Raw genomic sequence first — 18,034 nt, 5'->3', positions numbered from 1 at the left:
CCTTAGGTACAGATTTTTTTTAAAAAATTTCAATTCATTTTGATCAGTGCTTGGCTGACTCTTGATCCTGGAGGCTTGTGTTCTTTAGTTCTAGGGAATGCTCTTTGATTTTTTTCTTGTTTTCCTTTTACTCTGCCTTCTCTGAACTCTGAATACTGGTCCTCCTAGATTGATTTATTTTTCTTTTCTCTGGTCTCTCCTCCCTCCTCCACCAAGGTATAATTGACCTAGAACAAACTGCACATATTTAAAGTGTACAGTTTAATACATTTTGACATATGTGTATGTTCATGAACCCATCACCACAATCAAGATAATGAACATCATCTCTGAAACATTCCTTCTGCCCCTTTGTTGTTCCTCCCCATAACCCCTCCACACTGCCCATCTTTAGTCAACCACTGATTTATTTCTGACTCCACTGATTTGTTTCTGACTCTATAGATAAGTTTTCATTTCCTACAATTTTAAATAAATGGAATTATACAATATGTACTCTTTTTTTTTTTTTAACCTGACTTGGTTACTTTCATTCAGAATAATTATTTTGAAAGTCATCCATGTTGGTACTTGTATCAGTAGTTTATTTCTTATTATTTTTGTATAGTATTCAGTGTTGTGCATATATCACGTTTATTCATTCACCTGATTGGTGAACGTTTGGATTGTTTCCAGTATTCGGCTATTAAAAAAAGTCTATGAACATTGGTATACAAATCTTTGTGTGAATGTATGCTTTCATTTCTTTAGAGAAAATACCTAGGAGTGAATTGATTGCATTGTATGGTAGGTGTTTGATTATTTAAAAAGAAAAACTTGCCAGACTGTTTTCCAAAGAGGTTGTACCGTTTCATTGCCACCAGCGGTGTATGAGAGGTCTGGTTGTTCCACTTCCTTGTTCAACACTTAGTATGGTTAGTTTTTCTAGTTTTAGTCATTCTAGTGTAGTGTTATCTCAGTGTGGTTTTAATTTGCATTTCCCTAATGAGAAATAATGTTAAGCATCTCTTTGGGTGCTTATTTGCTTTCTATATGTCTTCTTGAGTGAGGTGTCTATTCATATCTTTTGCCCATTTTTAAGTTAGGTTGTTTGTCTTACTGAACTGTAGAGTTTCTTACATATTGATTTTTTTTTTTTTTTTGCAAATATTTTCCCTTAATCTGTGGCTTGTCTTTTTACTTAGCAGTGCAAAGAAGAGCAAAAGTTTTTAATTTCAGTAGTCTGCTTTCTTTCTTTTTCCTCAGTATTCCTGCTTTTTGTGTTATATTTAAGAAATATTTGCCAAGGTCACCAAGATTTTTTCTTGTGTTTTCTTAGAGATGTCTTATTATGCTTTTAGTTCATACTATGCTTTCTGTTTTTTAGGGGTTTTTTTCATGGTAAATTACATTGATTTTTAAACGTTAAACGCACTTTGCATTTCAGGTGGATAAATCCCACTTGGTCATGGTGTGTTATTTTTATATATTGTTGGAGTCAGTCTGCTAACATTTTCTTGAGAATTTTTACATTTATGTTCAAAAAGGGTGTTTGTCTATAGTGTTCTTATAACGTTTTTGTCCAGTTTTGGTATGAGTAATCTCGGCCTCATATTGAGTTGCGAGGTACATACCCTCTTTAGTTTTCTGGAAGCGTCTGTGTAGAATTGGTATTATTTCTTCCTTCAGTGTTTGGTAGAATTCATCAGTGAAGCCATCTGGACCTGAAGTTTTTTTGGGAAGGTTTAAGCTAAAAATATAATTTTTTTAGTAGACATAGAGGTATTCAGATTATCTATTTTTTTAAGTGAGCTTTTGTATCTTACACAGATTTTGTTCATCTGTGTTGTCCAATTTGTTGCTATAAGGTTGTTCATAGTATTCCTTATTATCTTTTTAATATCAATAGAAAATGTAGTGATGTCACTTCTCTCATTCCTGATACTAATTTTGTCCTTTCTCTTTTTGTTCCATTATCAGTCTGGCTAGACTGATCTCAGAGAACTAGCTTTTGGTTTCGTTGATTTTTCTATATTGTTTTTTCTGTTTTCTACTTCATCAATTTCTGTTCTTATTTTTATTGTTTATTTCTTACGCTCATTTTGAGTTTAGCTTGTGTGTCTTGTCCTTTTAAGGTAGAAGCTGAGGTCATTGTATTGATGCTGCTTCTTTGAGTTGCTTCTGTTGAGTGCCGTAAGCTGCTTGCTAGGTGCTGTTCCAGTGGCACACCACAAGCATTGACAAGTTGTCTTTCCATTTTCATTCAGTAAAAAATACTTTCTCATATCCCCTTGACTTCTTTGACCCATTGGTTATTCAGAAGAGTGTTCCTTAATTTTCAAATATTTGGGGGATTTTCCAGGCATTCTTTTTCTGTTACTGATTTCTAATTTAGTTCCCTTGTCAGAGAACATAACTTTCCATAATTTGAATTACATATTTTAAAGCTTACCTGATTTGTTTTATGACCCAGAATATGGTTTTGGTAAATGTTTCATTTTGACTTGAAAAAGACACAAGTTCTGCTGTTGTTGGGTAGAGTGTTCTATCGATGTTATCATGCTGGTTGATAGGATATGGAAGACTTGAACAGCACATTGATTGTTCTGTCTCCTGTTCTATTAATACTTAATAGGGGTATGGAAATCTTCTATAATTTTTTTGGATTTGTCTGTTTCTTCTTTCAGTTCTGTTGGTTTTTGCTTCTTGCATTTTAAAACTCTTTTATTAGTGCATAAATGCTTAAGATTGTTAGGTCGTCTTGATGAATGTGTTTGTTTTTTTTTTTTTTGAAGATTTGATACTTTTATGTTTTGCTTAATTTATTTAATTTTGGCTGCATTGGGTCTTTGTTGCTGCGCGCGGGCTTTCTTCAGTTGCGGTGAGCGGGGGCTACTCTTCATTGCGGTGTTCAGGCTTCTCATCGTGGTGGCTTCTCTTGTTGTGGAGCACGGGCTCTAGGCACGTGGGCTTTAGTAGTTGTGACATGCGGGCTGAATAGCTGTGACATGCAGGCTCAGTAGTTGTGGCTTGTGAGCCCTAGAGAGCAGGCTCAGTAGTTGTGGCTCGTGGGCTTAGTTGCTCTGCAGCATGTGGAATCCTCCCAGACAAGGGGTCGAACCCGTGTCCCCTGCATTGGCAGGCGGATTCCTAACCATTGCGCCACCAGGGAAGTACCTGAATGTGCTCCTTTATCATTATAAAATGATTTTTATCCTTGGTAATATTCTTTGCTCTGAAATCTCTTTTGTCCAATATTAATGTAACCAGATCTTTTGACTAGTGTTAACATGGTCTATTCCCCCCCCTACTTTCTATCTTATGAATTTGCTTATTCTAGGAGCTAATATAAGTGGAATTATATAATATTTGTCATTTTGTGTCTGGTTTATTTCACTTTTTCATTTTGCATAGTGTTTTCAAGATTCATCCATGTTTAGCATGTATCAATTTCTTTCTCTTTTTTTTTCAGATTTTGGAAACCTTTTAATTGAAGTATATATACACAAATACATATATGTATGTATAGTCACTTAAATGTTTAAACTCTTCATATATTGAAGTTATATAACTATGTGTATAGCTTGTTAATTTTCACAAAATAAAAATGTATGACTTGCATCTAGATTATGAAACAGAATATTATTGTACTATTAGTACCCCAGAAGTTCCCCTTTGCTCCCTTCTAGACAGTGGCCACCCCACAATCCTGTCTTCTAATAGCAAAGAGTAGTTTTGGTAATGCTTATATTGTTAAAAATGGTACTGTAACCTCTACTTTCTCTTGTATCTGTGTTTATGAGATTTCATGTTTCTTTGATTTATCTATATTTGTTTCATTACTATGTAGTATTTCACTGTGGAACCCATGGTATGAAAATGCAATGAATTTTATTGGAAAACAGTTTGGGAGCATCTGTAAAACCTGAAGATACATATATTCTATAACTGTTAATTTTTAAGTTTGTATAATGATATCCCGACACAAGTTATTTTTACCTTTTGACTATTGTGAATAATGCTGCTGTGAACATTGGTGCACAGGTATTTGTACAATAGATCAATACTTTGGGTATATACCTATGAGTGGTCCCTGCTTTTGATTCTTTTGGGTATATACACCTATGAGTGGAATTGCTGGGTCATATGGTAATTCCATGTTTACCTTTTTGAGGAATTGCCAAACGGTTTTCCCAATCTCTGCCTTGTAAATCGGGCATTTAGAACACTTACATTTAATGTGATTATTGATATGGTTAGATTTAAATTTGTAATCTTACTATCTGTTTGCTGTCTGTCTCATCTGTGCTTTGTTTCCATTTTACAATTGTTCTGCTTTTTTATGATTCCATTTTATTTCTTTTTGGCTTTTTAACTATTCTTAATTCATTCAACCATCAGTTTCTTTACTTTGTGTCCTTGGCTTATACAGTCCTCCACTCATTAGCTTTCTGGTCTTGGGAAAATGACTTCAACTCTCCTAAACGGTGAAGAACTGGAGTTTCTTGCATTTCACCACCCTGTTCCTACAGTCTCTGTGCTCTGGTCGTCTCTGTATGAGAGCTGAAATAGGGCAGAATGTTGCCTTGTTTAACATCAGTTGGGAATGTGTGTGTCAGTGGACTCAAATTTTTCACCCTTCTGCTTGTGTCTGTGAATGACCTTGAGAGTGCAAAAATACTGATTTGGGGGGGGTTACAAAAAATTTTAGTGAGCAGGTGAATTAGCAAATATGGAATTTGTGAATAAAGAAGATCAGCTGTATATGTGCCACATAAGGTGGTTGTGTGGGTTAAGTCAGTTAATCCAAGTTAAGTGCATGAAACAGTGCCTTGCACTGATATTTCAGAATTTTATTTGGTAAGTTAGTTTTTGGTAGTTTATATGTCCAAGTAAAAGTGGGGATATTTTCGTGTCTAACTCTTGGTAACATTGCACAGTATAGAATTGTGCTGTTTGCATGTAGTGAAATCTAGGTTTCCCACCTTGCTTTTTTTCTTTCTTGGTCATACTTGCCAGAGGTTTGTCAATTCTGTTGATCTTCTTTGGTTTCATGGATTTTTAAAAATTGTTCTTTTTATTCTCTGTCATTAAATTTTTCTCTAATACTTGTTGTTTTCTTCTTTCTGCTTGCTTTGGGTTTAGTTTGCTCTTCTAGTGTCTTAGTGGAAGGTTAGGTTTTTTTTTGTTTGTTTTTTAAGCTTAAATGATATGTGAAAAGATTTACAGGTATATAGGGCTCTTAATTTCATAAAATAATAATTCAAGTCATATCAATACATGTTAAAAAGAAGCTTCTAATTTTCCAAGTATTTTGATACAAAAAAATTTTAAACAAATATTTTATAGACCTTTTTTTTTTTTACTTTTAAAAAAATTATTTATTTATTTATTTATGGCTGTGTTGGGTCTTTGTTTCTGTGCGAGGGCTTTCTCTAGTTGCGGCAAGTGGGGGCCACTCTTCATCGTGGTGCGCGGGCCTCTCACTGTCGCGGCCTCTCTTGTTGCGGAGCACAGGCTCCAGACGCGCAGGCTCAGTAATTGTGGCTCACGGGCCTAGTTGCTCCACGGCATGTGGGATCTTCCCAGACCAGGGCTTGAACCCGTGTCCCCTGCATTGGCAGGCAGATTCTCAACCACTGCGCCACCAGGGAAGCCCTTTATAGACCTTTTGTGAGACGAATATAAGGATAGTTACAAGAGACATGGTGTTCAAGTGATCATATGCAGTTCACTTGGCCTTCTTCAAATCAGTTATAATCAACATGATTCCAATAAAGGTTAGGTTGTTGATTTGAGATCTTTCTTATTATAGACATTTACAGCTATAAATTTCCCTTTGAACACTGCTTTTGGGCTCTACACTGTAAGTTTTCATATGTTGTGTCTTCATTTTTATTCCTCTCAAATTATTTTCTGATTCGCTTTTGATATCTTCTTCAATTTACTGGTTATTCATGAGTATGTTGTTAAATTTCCACATGTTTATGAATTTGCCACCTTTTCTCCCATTATTGAGCTCATTACTTTGTTGTGGTTGAAGAACATACTTGGCATCACTTTTATGCTTTTATTGAGGTTTGTTTTATGGCCCAGCAATTGGTCTTTCCCAGAGAATGTTCCATATGCAGTTGAGAATGTATATTCTGTTGAGTGGAGTGTTCTGTAAAAGTCTGTTAGGTCTGGTTGGTTTATAGTGTTGTTGCAGTTATCTGTTTCCTTGTTGATCTTCTGTCCAATTCTGTCCGTTATTGAAAATGGGGTATTGAAGTCTCCAACTATTATTGTTCAACTGTCTGTTTCTTTCATTTTTGTCATTTATTAAAAGTTGCATGTATTTTGATGCCGTTATTAGGTGCATGTGTTTCTAGTTGTTATGTCTTCTTGATGGATTGACCTTTTTATCATTATCAAACGTCATTATTTCCAGTAAGTCTTTTTTAAAGTCTAGGTATTTTGTCTGATACTAGTACAGCCACTCCAGTTTTCTTGTGGTTGTTGTTTGAGTCTCTTTCCCCATCCATTTACTTTCACTCTGTATCTTTGAATCTCAAGTGTGTCTCCTGTAGACAACATATAATTGGATATTTTTTTAAATCCAGTCTGACAACTTTTGTTTTTTGATTGGATTGTTTAATCCAGTCACATTTAATGTTATTGATATCACTGAATTTACATTTGTCCTTTTACTTTGTTTTCTATATGTATTTTTAATGTAGCATTTAGATTTCATTAGTGATCTTTTTAAAAAATATATGTTAAGGGCTTACTATACACATCTTATCAGCTTTAGATTTTTTTTTTTTTTTTGTCTTTTGGCCGCACCACACTTACAGATCTTAGTTCCCCGACCAGGGATTGAACCCAGGCCCCCAGCAGAGAAAGCCCAGAGTTAGCTTTAGATTTATACTAGCTGAATTCCAGTAATATACAGAACCTTTACTGCTGTATGGCTTGATTACCATTTTCCTTTTTTTTTAATTTTATTTTTGGCTGTGTCGGGTGTTTAGTTGCTGCATGCAGGATCTTTTGTTGCGGCGTGCGGGCTTCTCTCTAGTTGTGGCACATGGGCTCTGTAGTTTGCGGCACACGGGGCTCTCTAGTTGAGGCACGAGGGCTCAGTAGTAGTGGCACGCGGGCTTAGTTGCCCCGCAGCATGTGGGATCTTAGGTCCCCAACAGGGTTTGAACCCACGTCCCCTGCATTGCAGGATGGATTCTTTACCACTGGACCACCAGGGAAGTCCCCCCGTTTTCCTTTTTTATATGGTATTGCCATTACATGTATTATATCTATTAGTGTTACAAACCCAACAGTGCATTGCTATAATTATTACTTTACCATCTGTGGTTATTTCCATAGCACATTGCTATTTTGCTTCTACCCACCTCTTTTTGGGCTGTTACTAGGAAATATATTACATTTATATTAAAGTGTGTGTTGTAAGCCATAGTATTTTACAAAATATCATTTCATCCCATTGTTTTTTTGCAATAGCAGTTAAGAAAAGAAAGGATTTAAAAATGTATTATTATCTTTAGTGGGGTCACTTAACTTTCAGCCTGAAGAACTTCCTTTAGTATTTCTTGTAAGTCCGGTCAGCTAGCAACAAATGCAATTTTTGTTTATCTGGCAAAGTCTTTATTTCACCTTCATTTTTGAACAGTGGCCTTCCTGGATATATGATTCTTGGTTAACATTTTTTTTTCTGTTTCGGCACTTTATATATGTTTTCCCACTGCTTTCTGGCCTCCATTGTTTCTGCTAGAAGCCAGCTGTTAAATTTATTGGGGTTCTCTTGTAAGTGACTCGTCATTTTTCCTATTGGTTCTTTGAAGGTTTTCTCCATGTCTTACACCTTCATCATTTTAACTCTGATGTATCTGTCTGTGGGTCTCATTGTGCTTATCTTACTTGGAGTTGTTAGAGCTGCCTGTATGTGTAGGTTATTGTTTTTCAATGCATTTGGGAACTTTTTTGTTATTGTTTCCTTGAATATTTTTTCTGCTCCTTGCTCCCGTCTCCTTCCAGTACTCCAGTTGTATGTTCATGTATTTATTTGTGTCTCATATTTCTCTCAGGCTCTGTTCATTTTTCTTCATCCTTTTTTCTCTCTACTCCTCAGCTCGCATAATCTTTATTAATCTATCTAAGTTTAAGAATTCTTTTTTTTTTGGCTGCACGCAGGCTTTCTCTAGTTGTGGTGAGCGGGGGCTACTCTTCATTCCGGTGCACAGACTTTTCGTTGCGGTGGCTTCTCTTGCTGCGGAGCAGGGGCTCTAGGCGCGAGGGCTTCAGTAGTTGCAGCACGCGGGCTCAGTGGTTGTGGCACGTGGGCTTAGTTGCTCCGCAGCATGTGGGATCTTCCCAGACCAGGGATCAAACCCGTGTCCCCTGCATTGGCAGGCGGATTCTTAACCACTGAGCCACCAGGGCGGCCCCAAGAATTCTTTTTTTTGCCAGTTCAGATCTATTGTTGAGCCCCTGTAGTGAATTTTTTAAAATTAATTAATTAACTTTTGGCTGCATTGGGTCTTTGTTGCTGCGCGTGGGCTTTCTCTAGTTGCGGCGAGCGGGGGCTACCCTGCGATGACAGTGGCACACGTAGGGTTGTCTCCTATTCTCACCCACTTAACTGCTCGGTGTGATCACCCAGCAGTTAAATTCCATGGAGTTTTGTCCATTGCGCCATTGTTTTCAACAGCACTCAGGGAATAAATTCCTCTACAGACTAATGCAGTGAAATTGTGGCACCTTCCAAGGATTAGCTTCTGAGATCAATGTTTGGTATCTGTTCTAACCCCAGGAGGGTTCCTCCCAGCTGTCTTATTCCCCAGTTCTCTCCTGCAGACCAGCTGGTCTGTGGTCTAGGCTGTATCTTCATTAGATTCCTGATTCTCTACTCAGTTCTTTTCACCACACCTTATGCCGTTCTTGAGAATGAATGCCCTTGGGTGTAAACTTCTCCATGCTCTGTTGCAAATGAAGTCATTTCTGAATTTTCAAAGCTTTCCTTGACTAGACTGCTGTTTGCTCCTTGGACTGTTTCCAAAGGCTTTAAATGTTTTGGTTTTTTAAAAGATTTTCTCTAGTTCAGCTGGGGAGCAGGTGGGCAGAAGTCCTCACGCAGTCATGCTGGTAGCCGAGCTCTCCAATATGATCTCTGTCTTGGAGAGTGAAGATCAGATTCACACATTTTGCATATTATGTGTCCCCCATAGTTCTGGGTGTAGTCCTTGACATGCATTATAGGTGTTCAGTAAGCTTATGCTGAGTCTAGTGAAATTGCAATTAATCAGTCCGACATACCGCTTAAGATACCAGCTCTGAATTCAGGTGACTGTGTTCAATCCTGGTCTCTGAACTTGGCAGAAGTGTGACTTTGGAAAGCCACTTACCCCTCTAAGCATTTGTGTTCTCATCTGTAAGTGGGATACTCTGTACCTCACAGGGTTGTTGTGAGGAGAGAGGGAAATAATCCATGAGTAAAAGCCCTTAGAAGTGTCTATCCCATTTTAAGTGTTCCGTAAATGTTAGTGATAATCAGTGGTCCTTGTTGACTAACACTGTATAAAAATGGAGAGCTGATATACATGCAACTTGAAAAAACACTAATCGCTAAAAATACTAAGTGTTTTTGTTTGACAACTACATCAAAATTTATGGCCTGAATTTTTAACGCAAATACTGTAATTTATATTTTTCAGTAGGCTTTTGACCCTTTTTCCCCAAAATGTCACCTGTGTTTTGCAGTTCTTTTCTGGAGTTCTGAGCTGCTTTAAGGCAAGTCTAAAACCAAGTTCTACAGTATGTTATCTACCGTCCAACAGTGGAAGCTCTCGTTACAGTGGAACCGTAGGCATGAGTCCTGATATTTCTAGTGCTGCTGTTAAATATTGTTCAGACTTACACAAAAATGCATTTAGTTAGGTATTACTGATAGTAGTGGTTTCCGCCTTACGTTTGAAGAGCCAGAAAGCCGTATAAGGTTGATTGGAACAGTAGGTTGGTGTGAAGTTCATTCTGTGGGTTTACTTCAAAACCCGTGGAGAGTATTTTTATACAGATTCACTGTTTGTGTATGTGTACTATCTTTACTTCTTCAAATACCTTCTTTATCTTGATTCCTTGGCATATTTGTGCACAACCAGTGTAATTTCTCAACTGCTTGTTCGGGATACATATATCCCTTCCTTTTTCCATGCAGTGGGCTTCCTGCAGGGCAGAACTGCCTTGACGGCCAGCCTTTGGGTGGGTGTGCTCCCTGCCCCTGCGGGGAACTGCTGCTCAGCCAGGGTACTGACTGCCCTTCCTCCGCAAGCACTCGTGTTTTCTGGGAATAACTGTCTGAAGTTGACTGGTCCACATGGGGCCTGAGAGGGCCAGGGGAGAGGAGAGTGCAGGGCTTGACCCGCCGGGCTGTTCCTGCTGTGGGATCATCCAGACGCTGTCCTGTGAGCCCCCTCTGGGCCCAGAGCCCTCTTGTGTTCTCCCATTTCTTCATGTTTGAGGCTGTGTGTTCCATCTGATCAGATCTACTAGTTTTCTACATTTTGGGCATCCCCTGTGATTTATCAGTCACAGATGGATCTCCTTTTGGTTCTTCAGCACAGTTATGCAATTGTGGTTATTTGTTTTTAGTCTTTTTAAAAAAAAATTATTTATTTATTTGGTTGCGCTGGGTCTCAGTTGCAGCACGTGGGATCTTCGTTGCCGCGTGCGGGATCTTTAGTTGCGGCAAACGGGCTCTTAGTTGCTGGATGCAGTTAGCTCCCTGACCAGGGATCGAACCCAGGCCCCCTGCATTGGGAGCGTGGAGTCTTAATCACTGGACCACCAGGGAAGTCCCTGTTTTTAGTCTTTTATGTGGTCTGGGGATAGAAAGGGAAGGCTGCGTTGTGTGCTCAGTTTATCATCTGGAAGACCCGAAAGATAATGAAAAGCTATTTGAAATGAATTGGTTTTAGGGTTCAGAGTAGCTCTCCTTTTAGCTACTCTTTGATTGATTAAGAATCTCTCTTGAACCTAGCAGGAGATAACTGGCATTGTATTTAATGGCAAGGCTCTTGAAGAGTGAGTTCCTTTGTTGAGTATCAGAATTTTCTCTTGAAGAAAGAAACTCTAAATTTACATAATTAATGTGTTGAAGATATCCTCAGAACTCTGGAGAGAAAAATATGTTCCGTTTTCTTATTGGGAATGCCTGGAGCTCTTTTCTCAAAATTAGGACCCACCTATACTTCCTTCCCCAGGCTATACTTTCTAGGTAGTGGAAGTGGAAATTCTCATGCAGCTGCACTCAGCATTCACTGAAGAGCTGCAATATAGTAAACCAGTGGTTTCCTGTTTTTGTAAAGTTTTATTGGAATGCAACCATACTCATTCATGTCCATCTTGTTTAGGGCTGCTTTTACTTTATAAAGGCAGATACGAGTCATTGCAACTGAGATCATTCGGTCAACAAGTCTAAAATACTTACCGTCTGGCTTCTTGGGGAGCATAAAGAAAGTGGGTTTGGAGTCTCCTGAGTGTGGTGTCTGCTTGGCTCAGGAGAAAGGAAAATGTGGACTTTGAATGTAGAGGTGAGGTGGAGAGGCACAGAGCCTCCTGCCTTCGTAGAGCTTGTTTTTGTTTTGGACTCATCAGATTATCTTCTTTGATAGACCTCCTAAATCGACCTCCTGCTTTCCTTCCCACTTATCCCATTCACTGCTTCTGATCAAGCCCCTCTTTCCCGATTTACAGGGAGTCTGCACAGATCACTGATAGCTTCCTCCCTGTTTTGATACCCGTTTCTCCCCATTATAAATACGAACCGAAGCCCAGTCTCATTCCTTCCCTCTCTCGAAGATCACCACTTGTCCTGAAATTGGTGTTCATTCCCCTGCTCTTTCCTGTGCTTTCACTGCATCCGTATTCATCCCTGAACAATGCCTAATACTGTTTTGTGTATTTTATAACTTCCTGTAAGTGGTATACTATGTTTATTCTTCTTCACCTTGCTTTTTTGGCTTAAGATATTTGTGATCTTCCAGCCCTGTTTCTTTGAATCTTAGTTTTGTCTGGCATTCCAGTGTATGGACGTACCACAGTTCATCAGTCCTTTCTACAGGCTCTTTTCTTTCCTAGTTGAGTTGACCTTTTGTTTTTATTTCTTTTTTAAATAGCTTTATTGAGATATAATTTATATACCATAAAATTCACCTGTTTAAAACTATACAGTTCAGTGGTTTTTAGTATATATGCAGTGGTACAGCAATCACTGTTATCTAATTTAGAACATTTTTGTCATTCCCCAAAGAAGTGTTGTAACTGTTTTTAGTCACTTCCTATCTCCCTCACCCTTCCCCCAACCGCAGATTGAAGGTAATCTATTTCTGTCTAAAGATTTGTGTGTTCTGGATCTTGTAAATGGGATCTTTTGTGGTCTTTTGTGACTGGCTTTTACTTAGCAGGATGTTTTTGAGGTTCATCCATGACGTAGCATGTACCTGGTGGGCTTTTAAGTTGTTCACAATTTTTTGTTATTACAAATGATACTTTTCATGTTATTTTTTAAGTGACTTTGCTGTTAGTAAGAGTAAAAACCAGTCTCATTGTTATCATTTACTGAAGCTCTGGCAGAAAAAGAGAAAGATAATGCTTACCACGGAAATACAACTGAGTGTTTCCAGGAGTGAGTATGGCACGGTCCTTGCCTTTGCAAGAACTCACAGTGTAGCTGGGGGTTAGAATGACAAACTAATTATAAGACCACAGAAGTGCTGCAAGTGAATAAGCAAAATTGGGAGGAAATGCAGGCAGAGCAGTTAACTTCTTGAAGGATGTGTACAAAGTGTTATAAAGTGAGTGGCATTTGATCTGAGTGTAGACCTTGGAAAATTAATAAGGTTTCAGGAAGTGGGTGTTGGTTGGGAGGAAGAAGGAGGAGCAGGGGTGTTGAGAGGTGGAAGGGCGTCTTCCAGGGACTGGGGGGATCTGGCGGCCTGAGCAGTGCTTGTCAGGACAGGGTGGGTAAGGGCTGGGCTCATTGGTCTGCACCTGCTGTGGTATCATTGGAAAAATTAGGGAAGATGAAGACACAGCCACATTTGTATTTAAACTGACAGCATAGAGGGTGGGCTGGAGACAGGAGAGTCTGGAGGTGGGGCAGCCCATATGAAGGCTGTTCCAGTCTTTTGGTGAGAGGTGATGCCTGATGTTGGTAGTGGGAATGAGAGGAGATGGCGTGGAGAGGCATTTTTCAGGTTAAACTGACAGGACTTACTGGTAATGGGCGGTAAGGGAGAGAATTCTAAGATGACTCCCATGGTCTCTGTCTTGGACAACTGAGTGATTTGGGAATTTGGTAACTATCCCCCACGTAGTCAAGAGTAACTTGTTGCGATGGAATCTTTAAGGACTAAAATAGCCTATCTTATAATTTAAAGATTACTGAAAGTATTTTATTTCCAATTCAGAAATGAAGGAGGTTCATACGGAGCCTACGATGTGTCAATTTCAGACTTGAATGGTCAAACTACTGTTAATTATCACTTCCTTATAGCCAAAAGAATGCAGTGGTGTAAAGATTCCTGTCGATGCCAGTAAACCTAATCCAAATGATGTGGAGTTTGATAATCTGTATTTGGATATGAATGGAATCATCCATCCCTGTACTCATCCTGAAGACAAGTACGTAACCCATTTTTGTTACTGATGTCACAAATTACAGAGGAGTACTATATGATATTACATTGTTTGCTTGTCATTGTAGACCAGCACCGAAAAATGAGGATGAAATGATGGTTGCAATCTTTGAGTACATTGACAGGCTTTTCAATATTGTAAGACCAAGACGACTTCTCTACATGGCAATAGACGGAGTGGTAAGTGCTGAACGACTTAGCGTCCCCCATTTTTGTTTTTGCTGTGTTCCCAGTGTCTAGAATGAAAGTAAGCTAAATCGTGAAAAACGTTGACTATAGTGAATTTGAGAAAGAAAGCCTCATCTTTCAGTCATTCATTCAAATGTATTTTGTGTATGTGCCTGTTTTGTGCCGCATCCCGTGAGGGGCTGGGGATGTCAGTGACTGCCCTTGCTTTGAAGGGCTCGCCACTCAAGGGACAGAGGCAGAGGTAGACGGGCAAGGTTAGTTACCCAAGGCCTTCCTCAGGCGTTAGACGGCACTTGCGGGGCCCTTGAGGGAGGGGGAGTCAGTGCTACAAGGGAGTGAGGAAATAGAGAGGAGGGGGCTTTTGTCCCATTTTTTGAAGAGTTAAGAATAATTGGAGATTGGTGGGGGCAGGGGCAGAGGAGGGAGGTGGATGTGGCCAGATGTGGGGAAGGAGGACCTTCCAGATGTCTCAAATGTGCCAGGTCACACACTTTCTGTGTCTTGGGCCACACTGACATGCTGGGGCAACTGCAGGTGTTTAGATTGGAAAGAGAAGTAGAGAGAGGGGCTTGAATTGAGAAGGCCTTTCCTGTCACACTCAGTTTGGCTTTTATCCTATAGGCAGTGAGTAGTCATCACAATAACTTCGGAGGGGACTACCTTATAATAATACCAAGTGGTTTCAGTTATAAATGACCAGCAAACTATATATCAGGGTTCAAGGAAAATTAGGGTAAATCATAACCCTAAATTTATTTAGCCATATGCACATTGATTCCCTTTCTTTTGGATTTAATAATTTTGGTGGATAATGAAATAATTTTGAAAATCTGGAAAACTTGGGTCCAAGAAGCTTAACTTTTCTGTGAGATACTATTTACTCAAAGAAAAACCTTATCTACCTGAAAACTTAAGTTGCAGTTAAAGTGTAGTGAGGAATAAAGGGAACAGGAATATGTCCTATTTGGAGCAGATTGCAGTTCACATTAGCTAAGTTTCTTGAAGAAGCTCTTTCACTGTACTCCCCGTTGTGCGCTTCTGCTGAATCAGGTCTAATTTATGTGCACATTCGTATGCGTATGTACATGCTCTTGTCTATAACTCATGTTTTGTTAAAATATAAATGTAGATCATAGAACCTGAAAGAGTTAGATTACGTGGTCTCATTTTACAGGAAAGGGAACTGTTTAAAGAGAATATGAAATAACTTATTTCATGTAGGCAGGATACTTGAGAGTCCCTTCCAGCCCCAAACCCAGTTCAGTAATTGCAAAACCTTGCAGTTCAGTTCACTTCATTCAGGCTTACCCAGTGATTGAAGTTACATTTGGTTCGAGTGATTTAAGAGTACTTCTGATTAAAACCTTGCTCCTTTTCTACCTGCTGTGCCTTATTATTGACACAGAGTGATAATTATGAACCTTATTGTGGGAAATACAAAAAGGCTGTTAAGGTCTTGTGAATCCCATTTGGAGACCATCCTTCCTTTTAGTCGCGGACAAAGGGACGGTCTTCCTGATCCTGGTTCTGTAGAAACCACTCAACTTGCTGTGTGCTGAGTCTTTGAGTAAAGTGAGCTTTCCATCTGGGGTGCCTGAAAGCGTCGTAACCCAGTGGAACTGGCCTTGGGGCATGGACCCTGCAGTATTAAGTGCTGTGGCCTCATAGGATGTTTGTCCTTTTGACATGTCACTCACTCACCTAAGTTCAGCGTTCAAGGTTCTTGGTCCAAATTTAAGCTCCCAGGATCTACTGTCTGTCATGAAAGGATTGTTTGGACATATTACTTAACTTTTCCATTTTAGCATACTATTTTTGTAAGACTAACGGATTCAAAATAATGTACAGATTTAGTTACGAACATTTGGAACAGTATTATGTCACTATGAAATACCTGTTTTCAGGCGCCACGCGCTAAAATGAACCAGCAGCGTTCAAGGAGGTTCCGAGCATCCAAAGAAGGAATGGAAGCAGCAGTAGAGAAGCAGCGAGTCAAGGAAGAAATACTGGCAAAAGGTAAAGAACATGCACCTTGAGGTTGGACTTGTTATCAGATGTATGCAGACAGGGGTAGGGGTGGAGACTTCTCCTTACAAATAGGTACGGTTTTAATTTAATCAGGACTGCAGGATAGCCAAGGGAAGTTTACGTTCACTGTTGAGGAAAAGTAGTTAATAGAATCGTTTATTCCATTTATAAGCTTGTTCATTTCCAAACTCTGTAGTAAACAGGAAACTTGGGAATAAAAGGAGGGAATTCTGGTAGGGAGAGCAAATGGTCAACTTCTATCAGGGCGAGTGCAGCCCTTCAGCTCACTTTTATATATCTGTAAACTAGAAACCCGTGAAGAATGCTTCTTACTTCCTTTTTCTGTGGAGGCTGTTAGGAAGCTACAGTTCTGTAAGCATTTTCCTCAAGTCAGTCTTGGTGGCATGCTTGCTGCTTCTCCCTAGAACTCAGGTCTGGATGAGGAGGCCTGGGATGATGGGACCATGTTTCCAGGCTTTCCCCGAGTCATGTACAACACTCTCACTTTGGGTTGAGGCGGCAGGCACCGAGGTAGTGAGGTGCCCAGGGCTCCCTCAGTTCAGGGAGGGGGTTGTGGGGTGGAATGTGGTCATCTTGGCAGTTCCTCAAAGCCCTGATGGGTCCAGAGGTGGGAGTTGGCTGAGTGTCAGAGAGGAGGACGACCAGGGCCCTGACGCCCCAGGACCGCTTCTTCCAAGACGCCTGTGGGTGCGGTGCAGTGCAGTGCAGGGCGGTGCTGGCAGGGTGGCTTGTTTGGTGTTTTGTTACATGAGGCAAACTGATAGACCAGGAAAGCCACGATTATTGGTTCAGGATGTTGCATTTGGCAAGTGGAAAAAGAGACATAGTGTAGTTGGCTGAGGCTTATAATTACACTGCCTTTAATGTTATTTTAATTTGCTGGAAGTGTGCAAGTATGTGAGTATTTTAGCTGCAGCTTGTAATTAATACTCTAAAACCTGTTTATATTTATAACAGGTTGTCTTTGCTTTTAGAGATGTCTTCTTTCTTGAAGACGTTATAAAATATATTCGTGTCTTGAGAAAAAGCTAATCAGTGATACAGAGGAAAAAATAGGATTTCTAAATCCCTCTAGGTGATATAAAGCTCTGATAAACTCAGCATTTTAACTTTGTTTTTCTAAGGCCCCTTCATCTTAAGAACTGTTAGTAGGATCAGAGCCCCTAACGTGTGTGTGTGTGTGTGTGTGTGTGTGTGTGTGTGTGTGTGTGTGTGTTCTGCTGCCAGGGGCATTAGGAAGAATGTCATAATTTTTATATTTTTATGTAAGAATATAGTATCTTTTGTGTACCATGTATTGTTTGACAGTCATGTTAAAGCTTACTTTAAATTTGAGGGGAGGAATCTTATTTTCTTCAGAAAGGGGGATCATTGTTCCTCAGGTGACAATGCTTCTCCTTCTTTTGTATTTCAACTTATTGTTTTTGTTGTTCTGGCCTACTGTTGAATAGTTGCCTCACTGTTTATGGGGAGAACAAAGCATTGCCCCTTTTTCTCTAGGTGGCTTTCTTCCTCCAGAAGAAATAAAGGAAAGATTTGACAGCAACTGCATTACACCAGTAAGTAGTCTTATACTTTGCTAGTTATTGCTAACTCTTAAATGATAGGTTAATTTATTTCCTTCTATCATTTTAGGGAACTGAGTTCATGGACAATCTTGCTAAATGCCTTCGCTATTACATAGCTGATCGTTTAAATAATGACCCAGGGTGGAAAAATTTGACAGTAAGTTTCATATTTTTGTACTTCAAAAAGATTAAGGTGACGATTTGAGGCTATCCTTTGATACGACTGATACTATTTGTCCTTTTCCCCCCATAAAATACTGGTTGGCTGTTAGAGGAAAGAGAAGCTTCCAGGGTTATTAGAGATGGGGTGCCTTGCGCACGGTCCAGTTGGAGACAGCTGATTTTCTCTCAGTGCCAATTTCGTACTCTTATCATCACTGCGAAGCCATAAGATGGGACTCATGATTTAAAATACATATATATGAAAGTCATTTCTGTTATTAGAAATCAAAATACAGCAAGATTAAAGTCATGGGACTGCCTCTAAAGAATGGCTGTGTTCTCCTGAGAATTTAAGCAAAACTTTTATATAATAAAAATTATAATAAGCTTGTTTCCCTA

General features: G+C 39.4%; 1 protein-coding gene across 3 annotated transcripts in view; it reads left to right on the top strand.

Moving 5' to 3' along the window:
- XRN2 (5'-3' exoribonuclease 2) overlaps window positions 1-18,034 on the top strand; it is a 77,722-nt gene that overhangs the window by 2,853 nt on the left and 56,835 nt on the right. For 2 of the 3 annotated variants that reach the window (XM_068524595.1, XM_068524594.1), the window contains exons 2-6: window positions 13,526-13,653; window positions 13,736-13,847; window positions 15,761-15,872; window positions 17,406-17,464; window positions 17,541-17,630. In XM_068524595.1, coding sequence (XP_068380696.1) covers window positions 13,526-13,653; window positions 13,736-13,847; window positions 15,761-15,872; window positions 17,406-17,464; window positions 17,541-17,630 — 501 coding nt within the window. Of the gene's footprint in view, window positions 1-3,478; window positions 3,499-13,525; window positions 13,654-13,735; window positions 13,848-15,760; window positions 15,873-17,405; window positions 17,465-17,540; window positions 17,631-18,034 lie in introns of those variants that run through there. The other variant, XM_068524596.1, reaches the window with a different exon arrangement.

This window comes from Eschrichtius robustus, chromosome 16 (assembly GCF_028021215.1).
Source record: "Eschrichtius robustus isolate mEscRob2 chromosome 16, mEscRob2.pri, whole genome shotgun sequence".
NCBI lineage: Eukaryota > Metazoa > Chordata > Mammalia > Artiodactyla > Eschrichtiidae > Eschrichtius > Eschrichtius robustus.
The sequence above is the reverse complement of the archived record's forward strand: the minus strand, read 5'-3'. Positions and strand labels throughout refer to the sequence as shown.